This window comes from Chrysemys picta, chromosome 2 (assembly GCF_011386835.1).
Source record: "Chrysemys picta bellii isolate R12L10 chromosome 2, ASM1138683v2, whole genome shotgun sequence".
NCBI lineage: Eukaryota > Metazoa > Chordata > Testudines > Emydidae > Chrysemys > Chrysemys picta.
In genome coordinates, this window is record NC_088792.1 from 106,841,282 (window position 1) to 106,868,327 (window position 27,046).

General features: G+C 41.8%; 1 protein-coding gene across 2 annotated transcripts in view; it reads right to left on the reverse strand.

Moving 5' to 3' along the window:
• ZPBP (zona pellucida binding protein) overlaps positions 1-27,046 on the reverse strand; it is an 80,439-nt gene that overhangs the window by 16,103 nt on the left and 37,290 nt on the right. Inside the window, exons 4-7 of one of the 2 annotated variants that reach the window (XM_005278560.4) lie at positions 24,769-24,918; positions 22,130-22,348; positions 17,421-17,497; positions 5,571-5,748 (exon numbers count right to left, since the gene is read on the reverse strand). In XM_005278560.4, the coding sequence (XP_005278617.3) occupies positions 5,571-5,748; positions 17,421-17,497; positions 22,130-22,348; positions 24,769-24,918 (624 nt within the window). The remainder of the gene's footprint in view (positions 1-5,570; positions 5,749-17,420; positions 17,498-22,129; positions 22,349-24,768; positions 24,919-27,046) is intronic. The other variant, XM_065583921.1, reaches the window with a different exon arrangement.

The window sequence follows — 27,046 nt, forward strand, 5'->3', positions numbered from 1 at the left end:
CATTTCAGGAAAGATGTGGACAAATTGGAGAAAGTCCAGGGAAGAGCGACAAAAATGATTAAATGTTTAAAAAACATGACCTATGAGGGAAGATTGAAAAATATAGGTTAGTTTAGTCTGGAAAAGAGAAGACAGAGGGGACATGATAACAGTTTTCAAGTACATAAAAGGTTGTTACAAAGAGGAGGGAGAAAAATTGTTCTTCTTAACCTCTCAGGATAGGACAAGAAGCAATGGTCTTAAATTGCAGCAAGGGAGGTTTAGGTTGGACATTAGGAAAAACTTCCTGTCAGGGTGGTTAAGCACTGGAATAAATTGCCTAGGGAGGTTGTGGAATCTCCATCATTGGAGATTTTTAAGAGCAGGTTAGACAAACACCTGTCAGGGATGGTCTAGATAATACTTAGTCCTGCCATGAGTAGAGGGGACTGGACTAGATGGCCTCTCAAAGTCGCTTCCAGTCCTATGATTCTATGATTTTCAGCCCTTACACTGCCCCGGAGCCCAAGGGCTTATTAGGACTATTGTGTTTAATGGGAGCTAGCCTCTGCAAAAGGGAAGAGGAAGTGAATTCATGATAGAACTGGAGCACTATATACTATAAACCTTCCTAAGAGGTAGAGAGGTACTCCCAAGAACCCCACAGAGCTTTCATTCTAGTTTTCCTCAATATTATGTAAAACTATAGTTATGGATAAGGTAAAACTTTCAAATGCTCCACTACATTCCTTTGGAAGAAATGGAAGACATTTCCGTGTATGGTATAAACTCCTTCTCATAATCAGAGCAAATGGAAAAATCTCATATGCAAATATATTGCAGATCCTGCAGTTTTAGGGACTTCTCATTATGTTTTCTATTTTCTTGCATAATCTTTGTTTCTTTTTTTAAAATAAAAAGTCTCTAGATTGGATTACATCTTGAAAGATACGTTCTCTTTCCCTGTTCTCCAGCCATGCAGGAAACTGCCTTCACCGAAAGACCAAGTGCAGCTTTATTCTATTCTTCTGTAGACTTCTACATTACACCATACTATTGAGATTTCAGCCTCAATGTCTAATTGAGATCATTTGAACACTATTAAGGAAAACAATCTAAGAACAATTTAGAGTCAAAGTAACTTTTTAAAATGATGATCCAAACCTTGGTTACTTTAATCAAGTGTGTGATCCCATTGATTTTAGTGATAGAACTTGTATGAATAAAGTGAGCAATATTTGACCCATTCTTTGTTTCTCCTTCCAGTATATTCTAGAATTGTCTCTTTTGCATGCTCATTCTACAAATCTAGATGGTTTTTTTATATATAGATGTAAGCAGAGTCAGGATGAGCTCTACCCTGACATCGGGTGGTAAATTATGGCGAGGGTGGAAAAAAACTTCAGGGGCTGATCTTGTTTGCATAGGCACACCCACCCGCCTAGCCTGGGACAACAGCAACTGGAAGTGGTTACTTTGGCTGGTGTGGGATTTCCAGTTTCTCTGTTATTGGGGCAGGAAGAATAAAGTATTGTTACCCTGATTTTGTGAATCAAGGCCAGTGGAACTGTTGTATGACAGAGGGACTCACCATTAACTACGTAGCACTCGCTACACAAGGGGTATGGGTTACAAAACCCAGTGAATTAGGAGAGATTGGGGATAAGTATGTGTACCTGATGGTATGGGGCCCACTTTGAGGGCCTGGAACACCAATTACACTACCCCCCCTCTCTCCACTGTTGAATTCAGAGCTAATTTTGCTTCTATTAGAAGTCTAGCTAGAGATTGCTGAGCTAAATTCACTTTGGGCCAATAGTGCACCAGCACTGGGGCTCCCCTACTACAAGCTGAAATCACTAAGAGCTAAAATCACTAAAAGAGCTAAAACTGCTGAGCTGAGATCACTGAGTGCTATGTTAACTAGTGGGGGAGCCTGAAGATATATTGCTAAGCAGCTGGCAGAGTGGAGCAGTTTGCGGGACGGTTGGAGCAGCCCACAGAACAGTGAGCTGAGCAGTTTGTGGTGGCAACTGGAGCAGTTCATGGGATGGCTGGTGGAGTGGCGTGGCTGGCAGAGCCGAGCAGTTTGTGGGGCGGTTGGAGCGGCCCACAGAACAGCGAGCAGAGCGGAGAGGAGCAGAGCAGTTTGCGGGGGGCAGCTGGAGGAGCGGTGCGGCGCAGCTGGTAGAGCGGAGCCATTCATGGTGAAGGCTGCAGCAGAACTCCACAGAGAGGCAGGGCAGTCGGCCTCAGACCACGTAAGGTGCCCCTTAACACTCCGTGTGCCCCCCCATTTCCATCCAGGTTGCGGGGGTAAAACTCTCCAGATAAACTTTTGAACTCTGGGGCGGCACTGACCAGGGGCAGAGACTTTTGGGTTGTTGGACTTTGGGGTGATTGGACTTAAGACCCTGAGGGGAAAAGGACACTGCCAAACTTACTTGGAGGTGGGTCTTTTGCTCATGGTTTGTGTTATGAATCCTGTTTGTGGTGTTTCCCCAACATAATGCCGCATTGTTTCCCTCCTTTATTAAAAAGCTTTTGCTACACTCAGACTCCGTGCTTGCAAGAGGGGAAGTTTTGCCTCCTAGAGGCGCCCGGGGGGGGAGGGTTGTACGTAATTGTCCCATGTCACTGGGTGGGGGCTCGAGCTGGTTTTGCATTGTGTTATTGAAACGGAACTCCTAGATTCCTGCTAAACAACCAGTGGGGCCCCTTGATGATCGAGATACAAAAGGAGCGCTTAAAGACGATAAAGTCATTGCAGAGAAACTAAATGGATTCTTTACTTCAGTCTTCATGGCTGAGGATGTTAGGGAGATTCCCAAACCTGAGCTGGCTTTTGTAGGTGACAAATCTGAGGAACTGTCACAGACTGAAGTGTCACGAGAGAAGGTTTTGGAATTCATTGATAAACTTAACATTAACAAGACACCAGGACCAGATGGCATTCACCCAAGAGTTCTGAAAGAACTCAAATGTGAAGTTGCGGAACTGTTAACTAAGGTTTGTAACCTGTCCTTTAAATCGGCTTCTGTACCCAATGACTGGAAGTTAGCTAATGTAACGCCAATATTTAAAAAGGGCTCTAGAGGTGATCCCGGCAATTATAGACTGGTAAGTCTAACATCTGTACCAGGCAAATTAGTCGAAACAATAGTTAAGAATAAAATTGTCAGACACATAGAAAAACATGAACTGTTGAGCAATAGTCAACATGGTTTCTGTAAAGGGAAATCGTGTCTTACTAATCTATTAGAATTCTTTGAAGGGGTCAACAAACATGTGGACAAGGGGGATCCAGTGGACATAGTGTACTTAGATTTCCAGAAAGCCTTTGACAAGGTCCCTCACCAAAGGCTCTTATGTAAATTAAGCTGCCATGGGATAAAAGGGAAAGTCCTTTCATGGATTGAGAACTGGTTAAAAGATAGGGAACAAAAGGTAGGAATTAATGGTAAATTCTCAGAATGGAGAGGGGTAACTAGTGGTGTTCCCCAAGGGTCAGTCCTCGGACCGATCCTATTCAACTTATTCATAAATGATCTGGAGAAAGGGGTAAACAGTGAGGTCGCAAAGTTTGCATATGCTAAAGACAGTTAAGACCAAAGCAGACTGTGAAGAACTTAAAAAAGATCTCACAAAACTAAGTGATTGGGCAACAAAATGGCAAATGAAATTTAATGTGGATAAATGTAAAGTAATGCACATTGGAAAAAATAACCCCAACTATACATACAATATGATGGGGGCTAATTTAGCTACAACAAGTCAGGAAAAAGATCTTGAAGTCATCGTGGATAGTTCTCTGAAAATGTGTGCAGAGGTGGTCAAAAAAGCAAACAGGATGTTAGGAATCATTAAAAAAGGGATAGAGAATAAGACTGAGAATATATTATTGCTCTTATATAAATCAATGGTACGCCCACATCTCGAATACTGCGTACAGATGTGGTCTCCTCATCTCAAAAAAGATATACTTGCACTAGAAAAGGTTCAGAAAAGGGCAACTAAAATTATTAGGAGTTTGGAACGGGTCCCATATGAGGAGAGATTAAAGAGGCTAGGACTCTTCAGCTTGGAAAAGAGGAGACTAAGGGGGGATATGATAGAGGTATATAAAATCATGAGTGATGTGGAGAAAGTGGATAAGGAAAAGTTATTTACTTATCCCCATAATACAAGAACTAGGGGTCATCAAATGAAATTAATAGGCAGCAGGTTTAAAACAAATAAAAGGAAATTCTTCTTCACGCAGCGCACAGTCAACTTGTGGAACTCCTTACCTGAGGAGGTTGTGAAGGCTAGGACTATAACAGAGTTTAAAAGAGAACTGGATAAATTCATGGTGGTTAAGTCCATTAATGGCTATTAACCAGGACAGCTAAGGAATGGTGTCCCTAGCCTCTGTCTGTCAGAGGGTGGAGATGGATGGCAGGAGAGAGATCACTTGATCATTGCCTGTTAGGTTCACTCCCTCTGGGGCACCTGGCATTGGCCACTGTTGGTAGACAGGAAACTGGGCTAGATGGACCTTTGGTCTGACCCGGTACGGCCTTTCTTATGTTCTTATGTTAGATACTGAACCCGGCCCTTGTTGCTGCCAACTCAGAGGGGCAGAAGGGTTACATATGCGCCCTATGTTGGGAAAAAGTGGAGGGCAAGGAAGGCTTCTAACCTTTCATCTTTCCAACTTTTATTTTTGGTTTTCTAATTTCTCTTATGATTAAAAAAATTCTTGAAAATATTTTCCTAAAATTTTGCATTAATTTTCCAGGTTTTGTTCTAATGATCTTTGCACATATTCTTTGTAAAATTTGTTAACTTTACCAGGAAGCTTCAGATAAATGATCAGCACTAATGATAAAGATCTTACATTAGTGTAACACCTTACATTCTGATGGGTCAAAAAGTGCTACACAAAGTTAACTTACTGATATGAAAGCTATTCACCTAGATCATTTCATCCACAACTTAAATTTCAACCATTCCTGGGGTGAAGCTTGAACCATTATGTAAGAGTGTATTACACATTACATACTAGTTAGAACAGGAAATGTGGCATCATTTCAATTGCAACTAGAGAAGGAATTTAAGTAAACCAAATGTAATTACAAAACTTATAACTTGACCAAGATACTGTGTTAATACTTCTGCTGTTACAAAGAGTGTCATAGGGGCCTTTAGTAACAACAAAGAGCAGTCAGCCTTTTTTTTTCATCTCACTCGAAAGATGGAACCATGAACAGCATAGAGACCCCCTTAACACGTTGCAGGGTTATATGTTTAGCCTTAACTCACAAGAAAGAGTGCCATCTAAGGATCTGATCCACATACCACTGACTTAAATGCATTGTGGATAAAAAAAACCTAAATCATCAAGACTGCTTTCTGCAGTATCATGCTGTTCCTTGAAAACATCAGTCTAAAATGGTAAAACAGGTCAATCTTGATTAGCTTCAGCGAGAGCTGACAGGATAATACCATAAGGTGGGTATGAATGACTACTCTGAAGTTAAACAATATATAGAGCTCAAAGTGAAAATTATCTTGAAATAATGTGTATGATTTGAAAATGTGTCACATACCACAACAATCAGGACAATCTGGATGTATCAGAGCATTTATTCCATATCCTGGATAGCAGCGATTAACCCATACCATTTGCAGAGTACCTTCAATATAGTATATTTCAGGTAAGGGTTCAGAACGTTTCCCCAGCACTTCCACTTGTTGGTTAAAAAATCTCTCTATAAGGTCTTTTGCCTAAAGTAAAACAAAAATGTTATTAAATCCTCCATTCAAAAATAAGTAAAAAAAAAAATTTCTAGTGTACTTAAGGTGGGAGAGGTTGTAGGGTACAGGATCTGAGAGATGCATTACTGTCAATATTGATCATTGCTGATCTGGCTGGCTAGTCTATCATATTTTAAATTTAGACTACTATAACTGTGAATTTTAGTTTCCGTGGAAGTGGTCAGAGGTTTGGCAGGCACTAATAGCTGTAATGAGTCAGAAAAAGTAAACAGTACCAGCAAAAACATTCTAAAAATGAGTGACAGTTTTTCCTATATTATAATAGGCATTTCTATGATGCAGCATCAGCAAAATAGACTCATGGGTCTTCCATCTGCACAACTACTGACATACAGGATTAATCACACTTCAAATGCTCTTTTCACCCATGACAGGTCATCTGTTCAAGAAACAGACAATGCAAGCATCTCCCCAGAGTAAAGCAAACTACAAAAAAGTTATGCTATTGTAACTGTCTAATGTAACATGGGAGATTATTCCCATTGCTGGAGTGGTTTCGCAGAAATCCAATTCTAGGTAACAAATTATTTTTTCTCTTAATGAATCAATTTCAACACTGAAAAGCAGGTGAAACTCCATGGTCTATAGACTCCAAGTAGCAATGACCATCAAAGTAAGCCTTTTTTCAGTGTTGGGGGGAGGAGGGGTTACTTAACTGTAACTGTACAGTAAGGCCTGGTCTACACTATGACTTTAATTCAGATTTAGCAGCGTTAAATCGAATTAACCTGCACCCGTCCACACAACGAAGCCATTTATTTCGAAATAAAGGGCTCTTAAAATCTATTTCTGTACTCCACCCCGACAACCGGAGTAGTGCCAAAATCGATTTTGTCATTTCGAATTAGGGTTAGTGTGGCCGCAATTCGATGGTATTGGCCTCCGGGAGCTATCCCACAGTGCACCATTGTGACCGCTCTGGACAGCAATCTGAACTCGGATGCACTGGCCAGGTAGACAGGAAAAGCCCCGCGAACATTTGAATTTCATTTCCTGTTTGCCCAGCGTGGAGAGCACAGGTGACCACAGATAGCTCATCAGCACAGGTAACCATGCAGGCCGATAATCGAAAAAGAGCACCAGCATGGACCGTACAGGAGGTACTGGATCTGATTGCTATATGGGGAGAGGATTCAGTGCTAGCAGAACTTCGTTCAAAAAGACGAAATGCCAAAACTTTTGAAAAAATCTCCAAGGACATGATGGAGAGAGGCCACAATAGGGACTCAGATCAGTGCCGCGTGAAAGTCAAGGAGCTCAGACAAGCCTATCAAAAAACAAAGGAGGCAAACGGTCACTCCGGGTCAGAGCCGTGGACATGCCGCTTCTACGCCGAGCTGCATGCAGTTCTAGGGGAGGCCGCCACCACTACCCCACCTCTGACCGTGGATTCCAAGACGGGGATAATCTTATCAGCTACACCTGAGGATTCTGCGGACGGGGAAGAGGAGGAGGAGGAGGAGGAGTTTGCGGAGAGCACCCAGCACTCCATTTTCCCCAACAGCCAGGATCTTTTTCTCAGCCTGACTGAAATACCCTCCCAACCCAGTATCCAAGACCACGACCCCATGGAAGGGACCTCAGGTGAGTTTACCTTTTAAAATATAAAACTTGTTTTAAAAGCAAGGGTTTTTAATGATTACTTTGCCCTGAGGACTTGGGATGCATTCGCAGCCAGTACAGCTACTGGAAAAGTCTGTTAACGGGTCTGGGGATGGAGCGGAAATCCTTGAGGGACATCTCCATGAAGCTCTCCTGGAGGTACTCCAAAAGCCTTGCCACAAGGTTTCTGAGCAGTGCAGCCTTATTCCATCCTTCATGGTAGGACACTTGACCGCGCCATGCTTGCAGCAAGTAATCTGGTATCACTGCATCACAAAGCCTGGCAGCGTATGGTCCCAGTGTTTGCAGGCATTCAAGCAACATCCGTTCTTTATCTTGCTGTGTAATCCTCAGGCGAGTGATATCGCTCATGGTAACCTGGTTGAAATACGGGAATTTAATTAAGGGGACAGAGGTGGCCGTTCCTACTGGCCTGTTTGCCTGTGGCTGAAAAGAAATCCTTCCCTGCAGTTAGCCAAGCGCGCGGGGGGGGGGGGGGGGGGAATTGGCCCAGAGCTTTTCGCGTTTGTCTAGCAGGGATCTTCCCTGATACCAGCCACACGGTGGGGGGAGGGGTAAAGCGATCATCCAGAGAATTGGATGGGGGGGGGTGGTTAGTTTGTTTTCTACTGCTGAAGGTTAACAGGAAAACCGCAGCACTCAACGGGCTTTGCTTGGTATGTGGGAAAGGAGGGCGCAGAAGCCGAAAGACAATGGCTTACCATGGCCGTATGCAAGCCGAATTCTGTTGCCCGCACCTACGTCTGTGATCTCTAGCAGCAAAGCCACAGGCACTCAATATTAAGAGGCAAAATGCGACCTTGGACAGAAATCACATGTGCTATGTAATGTGAATAGTGTTGGTCACCATGAAAGAGTATAAGCATTGTTCTGCAAAATGTATCTTTTTAAAAAATTCTCTCCTTTTTTCCCCTCCCTCCAGCAGCTGCAAATTCTTGAAGCCTCCCTCCTCCATCCCGAAGGCTATCACAGATAAGGCATCGGAAAAAGAAGACGCGAGACGAGATGTTCGCAGAAATTATGGAATCCACCCGCAGTGACAGAGCTCATCTGAATGAGTGGAATGACACGGTTTCAAAGTATAGGAAAGAAGCCAGTGAACGTGAGGACAGGAAGGACCAACGTGAGGAGAGGAGAGACGCTCGAGATGAGAGGTGGCGGCAGGAAGATCAGAGGAGGCAGGATGCGACGCTGGGGTTGCTGCGTGAGCAAACAGACATGCTCCGGTGTCTGGTGGAGCTTCAGGAACGGCAGCAGGATAACAGAGTGCCACTACAGCCCCTGTATAACCCCCCTCCCCCCCTCACCATGTTCCATAGCCTCCTCACCCAGACATGTAAGAATGTGGCGGGGGGGGAAGGCTCCGTACACCTTCCCATTCCACCCCAGTGGACAGCCCAAGCAAAAGGCTGTCATTTTTTTAACCTTTTTTTAGTGGCCTTTTCCTTCCCACCGATCCTCCTCCCAAACCCCACCTGGGTTCCCTCCCTCTTTTTATAATCTATTAATAAAGAATAAATGATTTTAAACGATAGTGACTTTATTTGGTTTGAAAGCAAGCTGGGGGAATTGGGAGGGTGGGTTCCTTACAGAGAATGAGTCAATAAAGGGGGCGGGTTTTCATGAAGGAGAAACAAACAGATATTTCACACTGTAGCCTGGCCAGTCATGAAACTGGTTTTCAAAGCTTCTCTGATGCACAGCGCTTCCTGGTGTGCTCTTCTAATCGCCCTGGTGTCTGGCTGCGTGTAATCAGCAGCCAGGCGATTTGCCTCAAGGCCTCCCACCCCGCCATAAAGGTCTCCCCCTTACTTTCACAGAGATTGTGGAGCACACAGGAAGCAGAAATAACAATGGGTATATTGGTTTGGCTGAGGTCTGAGCGAGTCAGTAATGATCGCCAGCGACCTTTTAAACGGCCAAATACACATTCTACCACCATTCTGCACTTGCTCTGCCTGTAGTTGAACAGCTCCTGACTCCTGTCCAGGCTGCCTGTGTATGGCTTCATGAGCCATGGCATTAAGGGGTAGGCTGGGTCCCCAAGAATAACTATTGGCATTTCAACATCCCCAACGGTTATTTTCTGGTCCGGAAAGTAAGTCCCTTGCTGCAGCCCTTTAAACAAAGTAGTGTTCCTGAAGACGCGAGCGTCATGAACCCTTCCCGGCCAGCCCACGTTGATGTTGGTGAAACGTCCCTTGTGATCCACAAGTGCTTGCAGCACCATTGAAAAGTACCCCTTGCGGTTTATGTACTGGGTACCCTGGTGCTCCTGTGCCAAGATAGGGATATGGGTTCCCTCTATCGCCCCACCACAGTTAGGGAATCCCATTGCAGCAAAGCCATCCACTATGACCTGCACATTTCCCAGAGTCACTACCTTTCGTAGCAGCACCTGAGTGATTGCTTTGGCTACTTGCATCACAGCAGCCCCCACAGTAGATCTGCCCACTCCAAATTGATTCCCGACTGACCGGTAGCTGTCTGGCGTTGCAAGCTTCCACAGGGCTATCGCCACTCGCTTCTCAACTGTGAGGGCTGCTCTCATCTTGGTATTCTGGCGTTTCAGGGCAGGGGACAGCAAGTCACAAAGTTCCATGAAAGTGCCCTTACGCATGCGAAAGTTCCGCAGCCACTGGGAATCATCCCACACCTGCAACACTATGCGGTCCCACCAGTCTGTGCTTGTTTCCCTTGCCCAGAATTGGCGTTCCATGGATAGAACCTGCCCCATTAACAACATGATCTCCAAAGCACCGGGGCCCGCGGTTTGACAGAATTCTGTGGCCATGTCCATGTCCATGTCCTCATCAAACTTGTCGCTGCGCTGCCGCCGCCGCCACCTCCTCGCCTCGTTTTTCTGGTCCTGGCTCAGCATAAACTCCACGAGAACGCACGTGGTGTTTACAATGTTCATGACTGCTGTCTTGAGCTGAGCGTGCTCCATGCTTGCCGTGGTATGGAGTCTGCAGTGTTCACCCAGGAAAAAAGGCGCGAAATGGTTGTCTGCCATCTGTTGCTTTCATGCAGGGAGGGAGGGAAGGGTGAGGCTGTACCCAGAACCACCTACGCCAATATTTTTTGTCCCATCAGGCACTAGATCTCAACCCAGAATTCCAATGGGCAGGGGAGACTGAGGGAACTATGGGATAGCTACCCACAGTGCAACGCTCCAGAAATCGACACTAGCCCCGGTACATGGACGCACACCGCCGAATTAATGTGCTTAGTGTGGCCGCATACATTCGACTTTATACAATCTGTTTCCCAAATTCGAATTATATAAATTCGGATTAATCCCGTAGTGTAGACATACCCTAAGTGATGTTCTTAAAGATGTGTAGTCTGTATTTGTATTCCACAGCTGGTGGTTACACATCTAGAGCCTATGCACCAGAGATCTTTCTAGTCAGCACTGTCTGCTGGGGTGGCACATGCTCCATTCACATCCTTGTGTGCTCAGGTGAAGGTATAAAAAGGTATACCTCAGTTCCTTCACCATCTCAAAAACCTGTTGTCTGAAGACTCTGAAGTAGGGATGGTGGATGGGTCATGGAATATGTATACTGACTACACATCTTACAAAACATACAAATAAGTAAAGCATTGTTAGTTTGTATAGTATATAAGAATGGCCTTACTGGGTCAGACCAAAGATCCATCTAGCCCAGTATCCTGTCTTCCGATAGTGGCCAGTGCCAGGTATCCCAGAGGGAATGAACAGAACAAGTAATCATCAAATGATCCATCCCCTGTCGCTCATTCCCAGCTTCTGGCAAACAGAGGCCAGGGACACCATTCCTGCCCATCCTGGCTAATAGACATTGATGGACCTATCCTTCACAAATTTATCTAGTTCTTTTTTGAACCCTGTTATGGTCTTGACCTTCACAACATCCTCTGGCAAGGAGTTCCACAGGTTGACTGTGCATTGTGATGGAGTTTTGAGAGGTATTATCTCTGGATAATCCCTGGGTGTAACTGGAGTTTTGAGAGGTGTAATCCCTGGGTGAGGCGTGCATACACTCCATGCACCTGAAACTAGAAGATTTTTCATTAGTAGTGTCCATCAGTTTGTGCCTGTGCCCTTCTCCTCTTGCTCCCAACTTACGGTATAAGCAGTGATGTGGACCGATTACTTCTTCTGTTCTTCTCTACCATGAATAACCTTAAGATAATTATCTGAAGCAGAGGGGAAGCAGGGAAGGTGATGGAATATACACAGGGACCACACATTTCAAAGAACTCTTGTTACTGTACAACATAAGTTGCATTCTTTCTTCTTCTTCAAAGGATGGTCCCTATGTTTACTCCACTCGAGGTGACTCACAAGTAGTACTCACTGAGGAGGAAGGCATGAAAAGCCCTGCACTGATAGGAGGTATGCTCTGCTGAAGGAGCCATCTGCTGCTGAAGCCTACACCAAGGTGTAATGCCTTGCAAAGGCATGCACGGAACCTCATACTGCTGCTCCTCAGATCACTAGAAGAGGGATGTCCTATAGTGAAGCTACAGAAACTGACTGGGCTCTAATTGAGTGTGCTCTCACACCCTGTTGGGCAGTTGTGCGAAGCAAAGCAGGCTGCAACTCAGAATGACTCTGAATGGAGATAGCTTCTCCTGTCATACATTCAATGAAGGAGACAAATAGTTTAGGGGATCTTCTAACGGGTTTTGTCCTCTATAGGTAGAAAGCCAAGGCTTGTCAGACATCCAGAGAATGGAGCGTCCTGTCCTCTCTGGTGGCACGTGATTTCAGGTAGAAGACGGATAAGTGGATGGCCTTCTTCAGATAGTAGTTCCAAGATCACCTTCCAAATAAACTTAAGATGTATCCTTTGGGAAACTATCACTATGGAAGACTGTATATGGAGGGTCTGCCATAAGAGCTTCCAGCTTTCCAACTCTTTGCTGAGGTCACTACAACAAGGAAGACAACTTTCATAGACAGATGACTGGAGGAACATGAGGCCAAGGGTTCACATGGAGCATTCATTCAGGCACAAACATTATATTGAAGTCCCATATCAGCAACAAGGAAAGGCTCTGACAAGGCCATTCACATATCTCTCTGTAACTGGATGGATAAAGATTGTATTGTTGTCCACCGATGGGTGAAAAGCACTAAATGCTGCCAACTGCACTCGTAAGGAGTTGAGAGACAATCCCAACATTTTCAGAGAAGAGAGACTCAAATATAGCTGAAATTTTGGAACTTTCTGGGGATAGCTGTCAATGCTGGCATCATATAGAAAAATTTCTTCCATTTTGCTGTACAGCATTTCTCCATAGAGTCTCTTTTGCTGTTGCTAAGGTCTGACTAAAGAGCAGCAGAACACAATTGCTTTAAGTTTGTTGTCCACCCAAATACCAATCTGCCAGCTGGAGAGCTGCTGGGTTGGGGTGGTAAAACGTGGTTTTGTCCTGGGTTAAGAGGTCTGATGGTATTTGAATGCAGATGGTGAGCAGTGATCTGGAGAATGCCATGAACCAGAACTGTTTTAACCACATGGGAGCTACCAGGGTTACTGTCACTTTGTGCTGCCTGATCTTTCTCAAGACTTGCAGTAAGAGTGGATGAGTGGAAATGTACATTACTGCTTGGGACAAGAAATATATCCCCTTTGGAATTCTGGCCTTGGGCCATTAGAAGCAGCAGGCCGGGCATTTCTTGTTCTCATCAGACACAGGGATTCTACAACAAGGTTCCCCATTGTTGAAAAATACTCCACATCACCAAGTCGTTTAGTTTCCACTTGTGTTCTCTGACAAAGTGTCTGCTGAGGCTGTCTGACAGAGTTTTCTGCATCCCAGCTAGGTGCTCCACCTCTGACCAACCAGTTATCTAGACAGGGGAATTCCTTACCATCTATTTTTCTGAGGTAGGCGGCTACTACCACCAAGCACTTGATCAATACCCCGATGATGCAGAAAACCCAAATGGCAAAACCTAGCATCAGCAATGGTTGTTGTCTACAGTGAAACTCAGATAGCATTTCTGGTCTGGGGGTATTGCAGTGTGAAAGTACGCATCCTGGAAATTAAGGGCAGCATATCAGTCCTTCTGATCTAGACAAGGGAGATCAAAGTGAGAGATATCCTGAATCTGAACTTCTTGATGTAAACATTCAGGTCTCTGATGTCCAGTATTGGCCAGAGTTCCCCTTTCTTCTTGGGAATGAGAAAGTATCTTGAACAGAACCCTCTCCCTCTTTAATGGGGGAGCACCTCTTCTATTGTACTGAGAGCTACGCGGGATTGTGCTTCTCGATTGAGAGGAATCACTGAATACAGATGGGGAGGATGAGGTGAGTAGCAGGATAAGAAAGGAACTGTATCATATAGACGATCTCTACCCACATCCAACACCCCATGTTGAGAGATGTTGTTGGATCAGGTGTGATGGAAATGAACCTGATGGTTGCCAAGGAAGGGAAGCGGGGACATATCAGAGGCTGAGAAACAAGAGGTACGCTGTCCTTGGGCACAAAGTCAAATTTGCTGCCTTGGGGAAGCAGGAGAGTGCTGGAACAGAGTGGTAGTTGCACCCAAGGACTTACTTCTCGAAAACCTTTGCCTCCTTCTAGTGTGCTCAGGTGGCCTATATTGGTAGCAAGGAAGCTGTCTCTCATGCAGTGGAAGCACAGTGTGCCTGAACTGCTGTTGCTTAAAGGCCGGGTGTAGACCACTAAGGATCCGAAGGATCCCTGAAATTTCTCATGGCCTCTTCAGTCTTGTAGAACAAAGAGCATCGCTCAGAGGAGATCTTCAACCATGGACTGCTGCTTCTTAAGTATCCTGGATGAGGACAGCCACAATGAGTGATGCATCATAACTGTTGCCATCATTGCCCTGAAGGCCATATCTACAGTATCCAATACTGCCTATGCTAGGATAGCTTGGAATTTACTCTTGTGATAGTTTGTCAATAAAGCATTGCATGGTACACCAGCTGAAGTGGTGGTACTTTACTCAGAACTGCTTGATAGTGTAAGGACCTGGGGAGTAGAACCCTGGCCTGCAGAACCTGGAGCACCTAATATTCCCACAATGCCACCAGAAGGCCTTGTAAAAGCATAGCCAGGGAGCACTGCAGAGAATAGATGCTTCAGGAAGTACCTCCCGTGAGACCCAGTGTGACAGTATCCTCAGCCCTCTGATTGGCCAAGTGTCCCTACTTATCCCCAGGCGTTGGAATGGATAAATCTTGAATTTATCATCATAATAAATCTGCCAGATTAGAATTGGAACAACTTTTCAGTTATGTTAGATTTTGCATTAGCACAGTTTACCAGGAAACCAAGATTCCTGATACTACGGAACTGTGTGTAGTTAAGATAGCATGACCATGACTAAATGATACACTTTTGTAATGTTTATAAACCTTACTTTTCTTTAACCTCTTGCCAGTGGTATTTGGATAATATTGTGTTAGGACCAAATTTATAGAACCATTTATGGTTGTAATAACATTCAAACTGTGTCCCAAATTTTGCAAACATAAGGAGCGAAACAAAAACCTCAGATGTCAGTGAATTTGGCACATTGCTGTTTAGCCCAGTTGGTAAAGTATGGCATGTGTATAAAGGTGAAAGTGATAATAATGGCATTCCAACTCCACCACCTTAGGAAAGGAACTTTTGATGAATTCACAGAATGTCTACGACTACATTTTGTCCTGAGGTATGTGTTTAGATCTCAGTCATTGTGTCAGCTCTTCAGCTGATGTAAATTGATGCAACTCTATTGACTTCAGTCCACCAACAACTTTTAACACCAGCTGAGGATCTGGTCTGTCGCGATTTGAGTGTGTGAAGTCAATGGCAGAATTTGACTCCTAGTCAGACACAATAAACCTGTGCTTAGGCTCTGGCTCTTCAGCTTGGAACATGTGACAATGTGATGGCATCAATATGATAGCATCATGTACAGCTTAATAGGCTTGAAGAGTATACTGCTGCACAAGGAAGTGTGCTTCTCAAGAAGGATTTGAGGATGTGCCTGTGGATTTCCTTAATCAGCCTTATTCAAGTCTTTAAAATGTAGTTAATTGAGGATGTCAGTCCTTGCAAAGATCAAATCCAATAAATTCCACCACACTTTTTCCTGTGACCTCAGTGTTGCAGTAGTATCAGCTTCCTTATTGAGGGTGACTAAGGTAATAGTAAGCCACATTTTAAATCTTCGTTTTCTGATCTGTATTTCCTATTTGACATCTTTTATTTTTGTTTATGCCCCTAGGAATCCACTGTTCCCTTGAAATATAAAGTACTGTATTTTCTGACGGTGTTTCTGGGGACAGTAAGCAAACACATCTCACATTCTAAGTCAAGCTCTACTTTTCTCCTTTTACCCTTATTTTTAAAGGCATAGAGCTCTTAATAGTCTGCACATTCTGAAAACCCCTATTCTTACCTCCCCTTCCCAAAGCGATCTCATCTTGTTAATCGAGTATCCATGGGTTGAGAATGGGCAGTAAATGGAAAAGCAATTAAAAGTGACCATATTTTAATAATAATTACCTTATCTTGTTTGCTGACCACGGCCATTTACTGTATTCCAAAGTTGTAGACCCAAAACAGAATTATTATTTTTTTGTGATAACTGCTATTTTTGCCTTAACTGGTTGGAGTGCTTCTCTTGAACAGGCCTTAAATCATTTTTTTCTCTGGAGTCTGTCAGGTGAACTGGAGCTAACTCTCAATATAAACAAACTAAGTGACCTTTCCAAATTCAGTAGAGCAAATTCCGCTTTCAGTTACACTCATGGAACCCAAGCTTTAGAAAAAGCTTTAAAAGTGACTTGCAAAAGGAGAAAAATATTGGGTTGTGCTCCCCACACCTTTTTTATTGTTGTTGTTTTCTAGTGATGCATACATGAACTAAGGACTTATTTTAAAATTTTGTTTTTTACCATAAGAATTATCAGGAGAGTCAAGTCTAGCATTTCTTGGTTTGCTGAAGGACTCATTTGAGAACCTGGAAATGGACTATGAGTTCTTTCAGCACTCACATGAAGAGCTAGAGGATGTTGAATTTCTAACAAAGACATTTTTCTCCAAGTGTTTCTCAGGCATTTTGGATAAACAGATGTTAAAAACGTTGGGGGGAGGGATCCTCAGATGGTGTAAATTGGCATAGATCCATTGTCCAAAGAGTTTTCTGAATAATCTGAATGATTACATCATCTCAAACTTGTTTCATTTGCTTGGTTTTTCTGATATTATTAATCCTACCAGTTCTCCAGTCATCCACAAAATCTTCTGGTGGGAAAAAGTGAATAGATACACCCAAATTTCTAATATATTAAGACTTTTTTCTGTTTATATCAATGATACAAAAAATGTACAAACTCATTTTTCCTTTTGTCAGATGAAGTGAAAATCTCAAATAACTGAATTTTGAAGGTTAGTTTGATAAAACCTTTGTTCTAAGACTCAAAAAAAACAAAAAAATATGTCTTCTGAAATGTAGCTCAATAGTCTACAGTTCTGAAAAATGTCCTCTACATCTTATAAGTAATAAGGCAATATTTAACTTTTTCTATCTTATTGTAGCACTTTACTTTTTAAAGTCCTGGTAAGCCACACATCAACATCAGGGTTACTGTCAAAGAATGTAAAGACATGCTTTGTTGCAAACTATGGTTAGATTTATAAAATACTTCACATTCAAACCTCTTCTGATTGTTTCACAACTATTTGCATTCAGTATCTTACTTCTGTGTAATTATCTCACCACCGGATATCAAACAGCTCCAGCCTGCTCTCCAAATAAAGCTACAATGCAATTCACCCTCTTTCACACAGCGAACCAAAAATTAAACAATATTAATAGGTGGTAAATTACACGTAAGTGCTCACTGGTACATCCATTTGCACATACGTTAACATGTTTAATTATTATACTCATTCTTCAGATCAGTTTATTGGCGCTAGAAAGAGTTGAATGATTATTTTTGCTGGTCTTTGTGTTTTTTGATTTATCTACAGTACCTTCTTTAAGCTTTTAGCAGTATCACAATTCTTTTGCTGACATGGATTGTTGGTTTTTTCTGTATCTAAAGAAGAAACTGTAACAAAACATACTCTACTTTACAAAGGAAAAAATACACTGAAATCAACATTAAACTTGCTAATATCCCAAAAATATACTTTAAGGTTTTCTTTTCAGATTCATAAAATTACATTTCTGATTATGCCTGAAGGAACTACACAGAAAATAATTTTTGCATGTTCAGATGTCTGACTAGTAATACTGCCTTAAAGAAATAATCAGAATTTTCCTCTCATGAACATATAATTAGATCATGGTGAACTTAAATATTATTTGATATCTCCTTTTTAAAAAAAAGTGTAATTGGAGGCAATACTTATTTGCAGATTTTGATCGTTAGGAAATTAGTAATCTTAGGACTCTAACAATGTTGTAAATATTCTAATTCTTTCAATTCAGATGAGTAATCCACTTGAGAATTATTTAACTGGAGTGGCTGTTTAATTAAGGCATAGGTCTTAATATATCACTCTTGGGTTGATGCTTTGAGTGTGTGGCCAGGCAGGAACTCCAAAAGCTCAAAGTTTTGATCAATTATTTCTGCAAGGAACTTCTTGAGCCTCACCTGAAGGAAAGCCATGATAATCCCTAGTGCTTCCAACGATCAGTTCTTTTCTAGTCTTTCACTAGTGAAAGACTAATAGTACAGTAGAATATAATAAGGATTACTTCAGCAACTCTAGTTCTTCAAAAATGATTGCCTTATGGATCTACATTCTTGTGAAACATGCATGCTTTATAGGTATAAGTGTCTAATGCCTGAGCCCTAGCTTTCATTTTCTCAGGAATCCTTATACAATTCTGACATGAAGGCTGGTGAGAAGCGTGGATCCATATAGGCAAACTATTACACTCATAAAATCATTTGCCTGTCTAGATCCCCATTCTTGGGAGATTAACAAGCACTAACAACTCAATATGATGGAGGGCCAGAAGAAATATTAATTAAATAGAGATTGAAGTGCTGCTCTCCAGCATTTGATATTAGAGTAAGCTGCCAAGTCAAGAATTTTAAATGTATGAATTGAACTCTTTTTACCAACAGCTTAACATTGATCTGTAATGGAAACATTTCTGAAATATGCGCTAGAAGCTGCTTAAATCTAGTAAAATATGTTCCAAGACTCTGAACACCTACAAGTTCACAACAGGTTTTTTTACACATTTTGATCCACTTAATCTCCAATAAGAGATCAAACAGTCTGTGATTTTGATAAGCCTCAGACAGTCTAGGATAGGGATTCTCAAACTTCATTGCCCCATGACCCCCTTCTGACAACAAAAATTACTACACAACCCCAGGACAGGGGATCGAAGCCTGAGCCCGCCCAAGCCCAGCTCTCGGGTGGGGGCGGGGGCAAAGCCAAAGCCTTAGTCCCAACGCTCTGGGGGCGGGGACCAAAGCAGGAGGCCTGTAACCCTGAGCCCCACCGCCCAGGGCTGAAGCTCTTGGGCTTTGGCCCTGGGCGGTGGGTCTTGGCCTTTGGCCCCGAGCCCCAGCAAGTCTAACGCCACCCCCCGCTGGTCTAGGAGACTTACATGTTGTCTTAGTCCTATCTACGTAGTCTAGATAATAGCTAAGAATTCTAAATCTCTAGGTTATATAATCTAAACTCCCCCCAGTAATGACTCAGATTTAGAGGAGAAAAACAGTAAACTATTAATGACTGGTTTGGTGAAACATTTAGGGTTTGTTCTTTCAAACGCTTCACACAGATGTTACACCTGAAAAAATGAGTAGAACTACAGTCTTTGACGGACTACCCACGCTGAGCATTGTATTTTCTGCTCAGATTGTTTAAGCAAGTGTTCTTTGTCAGGAAGAATGTTATATTTCCTTGACTCTGAGACCATACAGAGACCGACTTCTGCATATATTGGAATCTGCCATTTGCAAGGCGGGTGGCAGCACATTTGGAATTCAGGACAAATTCTATGAAATCCGCTTTTTTTGTCAAAATGAAAGTTTACATTTAACACTAGCATTTGACTGGAATAGACTGCATAATGGATCCCTCTTGAAAACTGAGCTCTCAACAAGAAATCTGGGTAGGGACCAATACAGCTACCTTGACATCTTACAATTACTGACAGCACAGACAGACACTAGGTAAACATTCTTAAGGAAAAAGGTGTAAAGAAAAATACCCTATATTGAGAGGGGTCTTCACCCAAGCCAAGCCTCATATAGTTTTTGATCAATAAGACAAATGAAAATATGGAAGTAGGCATCCTTTACATGAAAGCCTAAACCTACTGAGTGAACTCTTTTCTTAGATCCAATATGCCTCTTATTTTCTCTTCCCCCTTCCTTCCTCCCTCCCCCACCCCCGGGAATAATAAAGAATGTGGATCTAGTCCAAAGTTTCAAACTGCAATGCCTAACTTTTAGGTCCCTGCTGCTTAAGGAATTCCACAGGCCAAGATTAGCTACCCAGGTTCCTTATACAATATAAGGGGCGTCAGGGGCCTAAGAATGGGATTAACAAAAGCCAACATACTGAGTAGGGAGCTGCCTAAGCTAGCCAATAGCAAATTTTGGGAAGGGTAGCAGAGCCTAAGCACCACCCGGCAAAATGAGTTAGTCACCTAACTGATGGCATGTCCCTCTGCTTGAGATTCCCTCTACTTGAACATTCTCCTAGAGTAGGTGCTTAAGCCAAGGCAGTCCTTTCATGCAAAAAGTGGTGGTGGAACCTGTTGCCCCCCATCCCCACAATCCTGTGGTTAGTGCATTCACCTCAACTGGGGAAGACACACGTTCAAAACCTCATTCAGCCTGCTGTTGAACAGGGACTTGAACATGGGTCTCCCATACCCCAGGAGAGTACCGTAACCGGTCAGTCATTCTCTGTCTCCCTGACCCAGTGAATATTTATGTATTTTACAAAAAGTGGAAAAGAGACTGAGCTTCACCTCAAAATACCACATAGCTCAGGGTTTAGAGAAAGGAAGATCTGGGTTTAAGTTTCTGCTCCACATCAGGAAGTATAGGGATTTGTATCCAGGCCTCTTACATCTTATGTGAGTTCTCTAACCACTTGACTACAGGGTATAAGGGGCACTACTACCATCTCTTCCTCCATGGACACATACTGGACCATAATCTGCAGATGAGATAGGTGGGGAATGCCTAATTTGCAGATTCCACTGGGACGTAAGAGATTTTACACATGTCCACCAGCAGAATGCTAGGCACACAGAGACTTTAGGAGCTACAGGGTTAGGCAGCAGCTGCATGGGGGTTTTCAGAATCTAATTTTTGGCACCTTTGGGGATCTAGCCCTCTGAGTCTTATTTTCTTGTGAGACAGATTTGTAAGGATTAGGAAAGCCACTTGGAGTGATACTGGACAAAATTTCTTTTGTTAGTTAAAGGATTCAATTGTCCATTGAATTTTAAGGAGAAATTACATGGACAGCTGTCAAATTAGAAGACATGCAAGACAACTGAGGCAGCCAGCCAGCACAGCAACCACTGGAAGCTCCTTCATCAGCTGTAACAAGAAAGGAACTGACCATTGGCGGCATCTTGTATCTCCATAGCTGTTCTGCAGGGGCTGTTTGTAATGCCCCCACAAGAGCTGTAACTTTATGCTATATAAGTTCCCTCTTAGCCATGTGCTTGGAGCCTGGACCAAAGAAGGGGAATCAATTAGGATAGGTATCATTTTCTCATCTTTTGGTGATAGTTTCAGGTAGCCTAGCAAATTCTTGACAATTTTCCTGATAAAAATATACATCCTGAAGGTGATGTAATATACTCTTATTTCCACAGCTCTCTACTCAAAGCCAAATCATGGAAAATCAAGTAAAGCTTGAGCAAAATGATTTTGCTCCAACACAAGTATGCTGAAGCACACTGGAGACAGAGGGATGGATTCTTCAACCTCAATTTGCACTTTAGGGCCCTTCAATCTACTATCCCCTACACCCAGTTAATTTGGGGATAAAAACAGTAGCAGACTGTTAAGCAAATTATTAAGGCTTTGTCACAAACCTTGCCACCAGGAGCAGAACAGGAACTGTACTGTGACTCTCGGTCACACAGTGGTCCCTCCTTGCTTCAGGGAAAACAATCCACACACCAGCCACAGGCCTGGCACAGGCTACTTCCCCGGAGGTCTGAGTGGTGGTGGTGTGTGTCTGGGGGAGCGGGGGGAAGGAAACAGTGGAATGCTTTTGCTAACTCCTCAACCATGGCCTCCCTTCCTCCACACACATGCATAGGAGGGGGAATAACAGCTCCACAGTAGCTGCTCTCCCACTGCACTGCTCCTCACAATATATGAAGGGGGCATATTATATCCCTTTACTTTCCTGTGTGGGCATGCCTCAGGGGTCAAAATCGCACTCTATGATAAGACCAACTAAATAACTGTGTCTGTGGGTAGATGCATAAAAGCTCCTAACTTGGTTTGTAGGCTATTGTGAAGGATATTTTTTGGAGTCAGACATCTGAATTTTCATAATTTTTACATGGATTTACCACATAAATTATTTTTGTGTATTTTGTTACAATCTAGATAACTCTTTATGAATTAAAGACGTAAAATACTTTCAATAGGAATAGTGAAGATATTCCATGAAATAAACTTTGCTTCACCATGAAAACACTAAGCAGTCTTTAAAAGATCAATAATTTTTACCTGTAAAAGTAAAGAAGATTTCATTTTGTAGACCTGCTTTCTGCATTTTTACATGATGGCACTCTGCCTTGAGTAAAGTAACCTCACAAGAAAGTTCACTGACAAGTTTGCTTAGTATTTGAAGCAACTTCTTCTCAAAAGAAATATTGTAGATACTGTTGCAAGGGGCTGCATGATACCGGGCTGTAAACTCATAGTAAAAGTTAGGATCAGAATAAGCTGCAGGTGAAAGAAAATACAAGATACTGAGAGATGCACATTTAAACATGAAGGTTAAGTTAAAAAGAGACAGTATTTTTGTGTAGTTCATAAACAAAATTGATTTACATCCCCATTGAAATTTTAATGAAGGATTCATGTGACAGAGAACAATGGAAAATACTTTATAATTCAGCATTCCTGTTTGTTTCCATAGATAAATATCACCTTTCATTTTGCAAAACATATCCTAATAAGGACAAAGCCTCTATATATTTTTGTTTCACTTTCAAGAAATGAAGAGACTATAGTAAAAGTGCTTAAGAATATAAAGGAACTTAAAGACAATAGCAGTTTCAGAAGACACATTTCAACATGAGGTGCAATTTATTATCACAGGCATTGCATTTAATAATATATAATTAGAATACAGTATTTTGCACCTTCTAGTGAGAACCAAAAAAGCTATTTTAAAGGGCTTCAAGATTGACTCCTGTCCCCCAAACTGAGTCCCAAGAGACCTCTAGCAACTGAGCTCAGCAGCACATCCCTTCTAGATTAGTCTCTCTGCTGTCCTGCTGAATAGCTGATACGGCAGAGAGGGATGAGGAGAGTCTCTTCTGCTGCAATCTGTACTGAATTGAAGTTAGCTCCCCTAGCTCCCCACAATCACAGTCTTGCACATGGTGAAGGGGGTCATGACAACAGTAGGGGTTACAGATTAAATGGATGGATCACAAGGAGACAGAGGAATAATGGAAGCAGGGCCGGCTCCAGGCAGAAGCGTAGCAAGCAGGTGCCTGGGGCAGCCAATGAAGAGGGGGGCAGCACGTCCAGCTGTTCGGCGGCAATTCAGCGGCGGGGCCGTCACTCCCTCTGAGAGCGAAGACCTGCTACCGAATTGCCGCCAATCACGATTGTGGCTTTTGTTTTTGGGGGGTTTTTTTGGTGCTTGGGGCGGCAAAAACGCTAGAGCCGGCCCTGAATGGAAGCTAAAGAAAAAGAAGCAGGGAGGCATCAGAGCAATAGAGAATGAAGGAACAGAGAAGGGAGAATGGAAAATTCAGGAATACAAGGAGTACATGACAAAGAAAAAGAGAATGTGGAGACAGTAGAGAAATCAAGTAGCTGGGTTAAAAAACAATGCCATACAGACTACATGATGGTGTACTGGTACCCATTGAAAGATAACTCACTAGACCGTTCACTGCTTGTTTATAATGCAGTATCCCATATTAATTCTGAAATTTTTTAAGCCACATCATCATGTATTTTAATACATTTATATATCAATTATTCCTGTAAATTGGGAGACCACATCTGCTTCTGTGCCCAGGTCCCGTATATTCTGGAAGCCCTGTACATTTCTATAAAAATAATTTTTCTTTCAGATATTTAGATTGGAACCTTGTTGTGGGGATCAAGCAAGTTGTAACAAGACTGGAAGATAACACTAGAAAACAGATGCTGGGAACAATAAATACTTCAGCATTTTGATCATGAAAAAATAAAATTCAAAAGAAGTTCCCCCTTTTCAGCTATGTTCAGCAAGTTGACAAACTACTAAAGCAATCAGACTTCTTTTTTAAGGTTGGAGATAGTGGGCCAAATTCAGGTGAATTTAAAAGCAGGAATTAATTTGGCCTATTCTGTTCTACTCAATGTTTCTAAGCTAACACTAACTTCAACCTAGTTCCAATTGAAGTCAATAGGAGTTTTGCTATTGGCTTCAGTTAGAATAGAATCACACCTTAAGGGAAGAAAAGGGGATCTGGTAATGAAGAAATATAATTTTATCTGTAATACTTGTATTTCAGCAGAATCAATAATTCTGCTATATTATGCAACAAAATTTACTCTGAATAGTGAAGCAGAATTAACACGTTCTTTAAAAAATGCTAACACTTTATATTTCATTACACAATATTCACTCAGAAGAGCAGGACTTACTTGACAACACTGTAAAAACAAATCTGAATAAGAGCTTTACATTGGTGTAAAGTGTGTCCTAGTGACTCTCCAGGAATCCCAGGAATAGGAGGTTAAAAAAAAAAAAAAGACATTAAAATAAATCTCCAACGGAATAATTCAGCATGAAATGAAATTACTTTGGCATAGTTTTTAAGAATTTTCACCCACCAAGTTTTTCAATTTTCTATTTTCCAATTATATTTCATGTCTCCTTTTAAAAGCAGAGAGCTATGCTTAACAATTTCTCAATCAAAAGACCAGAAAATTTCCTTTAAGGCACTGAAAATGACAATCCATGAATACTCTGGTAAGTGACAATTAACAGCAAATTATTGAGAGAGGTATAGATTCTGCAACTCTACTCAAATTAAATTAAGCTGGTTTATCAGAATTTCAAAACATCAACATACATTTTAAAAGTGAAAGAAAAAAGGTTTTTGTACTGTAAATTAACTATTTTGATCTCTTACCATAAATAACATATTTGAGCAAATAGTTTTTTTCAGCCTGCTCTGCAGTTGGTCTAAAAACGAGGGAACAAGTGTAAATTCCACTCATGTCGTATTTGAAGTGTCTGAATATTAGGGTTCCTGTTGGTGTTATTTTCACACTGCTATTTTCTAGTAAATAAATAAATAAAGCAGTACAGTGAGTTTAGCTTTACTTTTCATTATAACATGGGAAAATATAAAAGAAGGACTCTGAATGGCTATGGTTCCAACCATGCACAGAATGGTACTTATAGCCTTAATACAAGAAGGAAGCTCACCAGTAACTGTAGTTCTTTGACTGTATTACCACTGCATATTCACCATTATAGATAGGTGCCTCAGTACTGCTGAGCTTTTGGAATTTCGCACAAAGTAGTGCTCATTGGGCTGCACAAGTACCCTCACACAAAAATGTTCAGTTATAAACACGTTATGATCCCAACCATCTCAGTTCCTTTTAGTAAACTATAACTTCTCATAGTAGAGAACTCCCAGAAGAGGGGAATGTGGGCAGATAGTCTGAATAGTTACAGGCAATACAGTAAGAAAATATATATATTTATTCTACAGTTACTGGTAAGTAATCTTTCTGACAATTATCCCCGCATATTACTAGTTGTGGAAGTTTAACAATTATCAGAACTCCAAAATAAGTAGGCTAAAAAATCATAATTAAACAAAGGACCACAAGACAAAGTTTCCCAAAATAAGTATCACATAGAGATGCTAAATTGAAAGAGCAGTGCTGTGCTGTGTAAATGTGTGTACAAGACTTAAGGTAGCAGTTGTACAGATTTCTAGGATGGAAACAAGGCTTGAGGCAGTAGAGTGAGCTCTTAAGATATTCAGATACTGACAGCCAGACTAAATAACAACAGGTATCAAGGCAGACTCTGATTTACTTTGATAAAAGCTGCATGGGAATAAATAAATAAACAAACTAGTACAGTGTCTGCATTTCTGTCTGCATTACCAAGGGCACAAAATGTTTAGTGGACTTCCCAAATATTTTAGTCGGGTCAAGCTGAAACATCTATGCTATGGAGCCTAGATTTTTCTAGTGTGAGTGAGGTTTTGGGGAAAATATTGAGAAATGAATGGCCTGAATCAGGTGAATTTCATGCATCACTATTAGGGCCGGTGCAAGGATATTTTGCGCCCTAGGTGAAACTTCCACCTTGCGCTCCCCCTTCCTCTCCCCTCCCCCCTTAAAATAAATCACATACATTATACACAATACACTGTAACAAAGTAACACGTTATAATTTAGAATTTATTTTTCTGCGCTTTAAGTTTAGCAAATTTAGAAACAAGTTCCTCCAAGTCAATGCTGTGAGCAATGTCATGTTCCATTGACAAGGTAGATAGCCCAACAAGTCTTTGTTGCAAAATTGAGGTTCGCATGTATGTTTTTATCAACTTGAGCTTCAAGAAGCTTCGCTCACCACTAGCCACAGAAACTGGGAGAGTCAAGAGGATGCGAAGAGCAATAACTGTGTTAGGGACATTATCTGTCAGCTTATTTTCCATTATGAAGTTCAATACCTCTTGCAGTGATGCATTCTTTTGACTCGTCTTGCAATAGCTTGCAATTCACTGCACAAGTCAAAGGCATCAATATCTTTGGATTCTCCATGTTGCAAAGCTTGCTCCAGATTCAAGCAATGTTCCATAATTTGCTTTGGTGTTGTATTTTGCAAACTGTAAACGTCATATATGAAGCCAAATACTGAACTAATTTGCTGTATCAATGTGAATTTTTCTTCAACCGAATGTATTGCTGTGTCGATGACTACAAAGTAAAAGTTCACTCTGCTTCATATGTGAACTGCTTCCTCTTTTTTCTAATACAGATTGGATCTGGTTCAAAAAGTGCCAATACATCCAACTCCTCCACAAGTTCACCTGCATCAACCAATGTTTTCTCAAAGCCTGCGTCACTTCTGCGGCCCACAAGAAACGTCTTGATTTCTCCAAGTTCATTAATGGTGTCACATATGTCTAATTCTTTCGCCTGAAATTGTTTGCTAGTCATGTTGATCTCAAACAATATGTCATACAACAAAACAAGAGAAACAAGAAATTTGAAACTAGAAATAGCTTTTGTAAAATCCTTTGCATCAACTTGTGACGTATTGCCAGATGATCCTGTTAGAGTAGTGTCATCATAGATGTCACCAAGCTGACAGTGAAGAGGTTTCAAGGCATCGATTAGACTTTCCCATCTTGTTTCACTCAATGGTTTAACTGTGAGATT